This window comes from Olea europaea, unplaced genomic scaffold, assembly GCF_002742605.1.
Source record: "Olea europaea var. sylvestris unplaced genomic scaffold, O_europaea_v1 scaffold2231, whole genome shotgun sequence".
In the NCBI taxonomy this organism is placed as follows: Eukaryota; Viridiplantae; Streptophyta; class Magnoliopsida; order Lamiales; family Oleaceae; genus Olea; species Olea europaea.
Window position 1 is genome coordinate 144,304 of NW_019240345.1, and position 2,502 is coordinate 146,805.

Sequence of the window (2,502 nt, forward strand, 5' to 3'; positions counted from 1 at the left end):
CCCCCCCCCCCCCCCCCCACACACACACATCGAGTTGGCGTACCACTTTGACTGTAACACTACTTGTGGTAACAAGATTAAGAACCTTTAAACCAGGTTTAACATAATGTATGAAGTTTTTAAGAATTCCATTGAATAATATATGCAGAAGTTAGACATAGTCCCTACCATAAATTATAATGCCAAAACTTGGGACCCCTCTTGGGATCAGAGAAGATACTGATGACTTGAGACTGCATTACTTTTTAACTGCATAGTGAAATCCTTTTATCTGGCATTTCAGAACTTGGTTTATCAGAATCTTTGGCTTAGATTAGCTTAATAAAGTCAATTTTATTTATATCCAAGTTTAATTTTGTTTGGTTTTTTTCTTAGAATTTAAGCTAAATCAGACATCTTGATCGACAGAAAATATATATACACATATATAGTGTGTGCGCGTGTGCAATCTAGAGTAAAGTCAGATAATTAATGCAATATATCTTTAATTTAAACCAGGACAATTAAATTTGCATCACAATTAGGTATTTTTCACTTAAAAAATCACAGTATAAACGTAAGTCTAATTATAAGAAAGCATGAAGGAACCACTAAACAGAAAACCCTATATGATGCAATGCTAGAAAAACCCAAAAAGTAATAAGAGTAAATGGTTTAGGGCATTGAAATGGAGCTTCAGATGTTCCTGATGGCCTGATAGAAGATGCAGTTTTGTTACTTCCACAAACATCAATTCCAAGATTGACACCAAATGCTTCTGATGGACTCAAACACAGCCCTGGATTGCTACTAAGATCCAAATTCCTGCCGAGCCTTTTCAAGAAACTTGAATTGAATGGCACAACACCACTCAGAAAGTTTCTGCTCAAGTTCAGATGATATATGTGAGACAGATTGCCAAAACCGGCAGGAATTATGCCCATTAGTCGGTTGTTTTGCAACGATAGGGCACTTAGATTCTTTAGTTGTGAGTAAATTGGAGGGATTGTGCCGTAGTATCCAGAATTGGCAAGCCTGAGTTCTTGTAATTTTCTGAGATGGCCAAATTCCAGGGGCAGCGGTATGAACATTGGATTGTCATCCATTATGAAGTACTGCAGATTTCTCAGCTCCGTAAGGCCCCTTGGAAACCTCCCGCGTAATTTGTTGGTGCTTAATGCCAAGAAAATTAAAGAATTCAGCTGCTGAATACTATCTGGAATGGTTCCAGTGAGTGAATTAGAGCTAAAGTCGAGCTTTTGAAGCACCGAAAGCTGGCCAATTGCGGAAGGTATTGGCCCTGTCAGCCTATTATAGCTCAAATCCAAGCCTAAAAGGCTCCTGAGGTTTCCAATTTGAAATGGGATAACGCCTGTCAGAGTGTTATAACTCAAATCAAGGTGTAAAAGAGAACTCAAGCTGAAAATTTCAACTGGGATTCTGCCTGTTAGCCTGTTTTGTGACAATGTGAGGATGTGAAGAGATTTAAGAGCAGAAAACTGAGGTGGGATTGAGCCAATAAGTGCCGAATTTGCTCTCAAACTAAGCTGCTGTAAAGAACTGGACATCTTCTCTATGGGAAAAGAAATTGCTGTCTGCGTATGACTGAAACACTGGAAAATGAAAATGGATTCAAGATTTGGGAGTTCAAAAATTTCTGAAGGAAATGTTGCAGTGTTCTTGCAAGTTGGGTTTGGTGGGGTACCAAAATCAAGCCTGGTAACATGAAAATGGTTATCAATTCCTGTTTTGCACTCGATTCCTAGCCAAGAAGAGCCTGGATTACATGGGTGTGGGTGTAAAATTCTCCAGTTTTGATCAGATGACATAGAATCCATTATCTTGAACAAGGTTTCTAGTTCGAGTGGATCCATGTTACCAGGAAACAGTTTCTTGTCGGGATGGTTTTTACTTGCATTTTGGTTTGTGGAGACAGAAGAGATTAAAAGAAAAGAAATGAGCAGTAGAAGAGAGAAGAATGAGAATGAACAGCACATTTTGTGTCCAGGTCTGTGAACAAGTTAAGAGTAGTGGCTAATTGTGTAGCTTTAAAATTGGTTCCACGCCTCTGTATGTGTGAGAGAAAAATGAGTTTGCAAAGATGTGATTGACATGATGGGTGGGGTCACGATTTTGAGTGAGAAATTGAAGCCCAGGTAGGGTCAAACAAATATATACAAAATTCAGCGAGGGGGTTTAAAATAGGGCCTCGGTCGGTGGAGGCATGTTTCCCTTTATCAGACTTGATTGCAAGGACTACACGAAAACGACTGTGGAAGTAATTGGTTCTTCAAGATTTCATCAGTAAAGAAATTATGACTTTGGGTTCAAAATTGTTTTTAAGTGAGAAATTATTATGTAAAATATCTAAAAAGCATGATGAAACAGCCATTAATACAGTGAAACAGCATAATGCCTTTCTGGTCATGTTGACCAGATTAGAATCTCATTAGACATTAGCATTTCTTTACTCAACCCACCAAACTTAAAAAGTCTGCATTTGATTGACATATAACTGCTTGT

General features: G+C 38.3%; 2 protein-coding genes across 2 annotated transcripts in view; both read right to left on the minus strand.

Annotated features, from left to right (window-relative positions):
* Positions 1-493: 493 nt before the first annotated feature.
* Positions 494-2,137, minus strand: LOC111380919 (protein TOO MANY MOUTHS-like). The gene has a single exon (XM_023004587.1). The coding sequence runs from the start codon at positions 1,974-1,976 to the stop codon at positions 591-593; it is 1,386 nt and encodes a 461-aa protein (XP_022860355.1). The 5' UTR covers positions 1,977-2,137; the 3' UTR covers positions 494-590.
* Positions 2,138-2,403: 266 nt separating this feature from the next.
* Positions 2,404-2,502, minus strand: part of LOC111380934 (serine/threonine-protein phosphatase 5-like) — a 9,596-nt gene continuing 9,497 nt past the window's right edge. Inside the window, exon 12 of the mRNA XM_023004611.1 lies at positions 2,404-2,473. Within this exon, the coding sequence (XP_022860379.1) occupies positions 2,404-2,473 (70 nt within the window). The remainder of the gene's footprint in view (positions 2,474-2,502) is intronic.

What these genes read in the sequence shown, in the direction of transcription:
- LOC111380919 (XM_023004587.1), bottom strand. Translation starts at nt 1,976, where the DNA reads ATGTGCTGTTCATTCTCATTCTTCTCTCTTCTACTGCTCATTTCTTTT.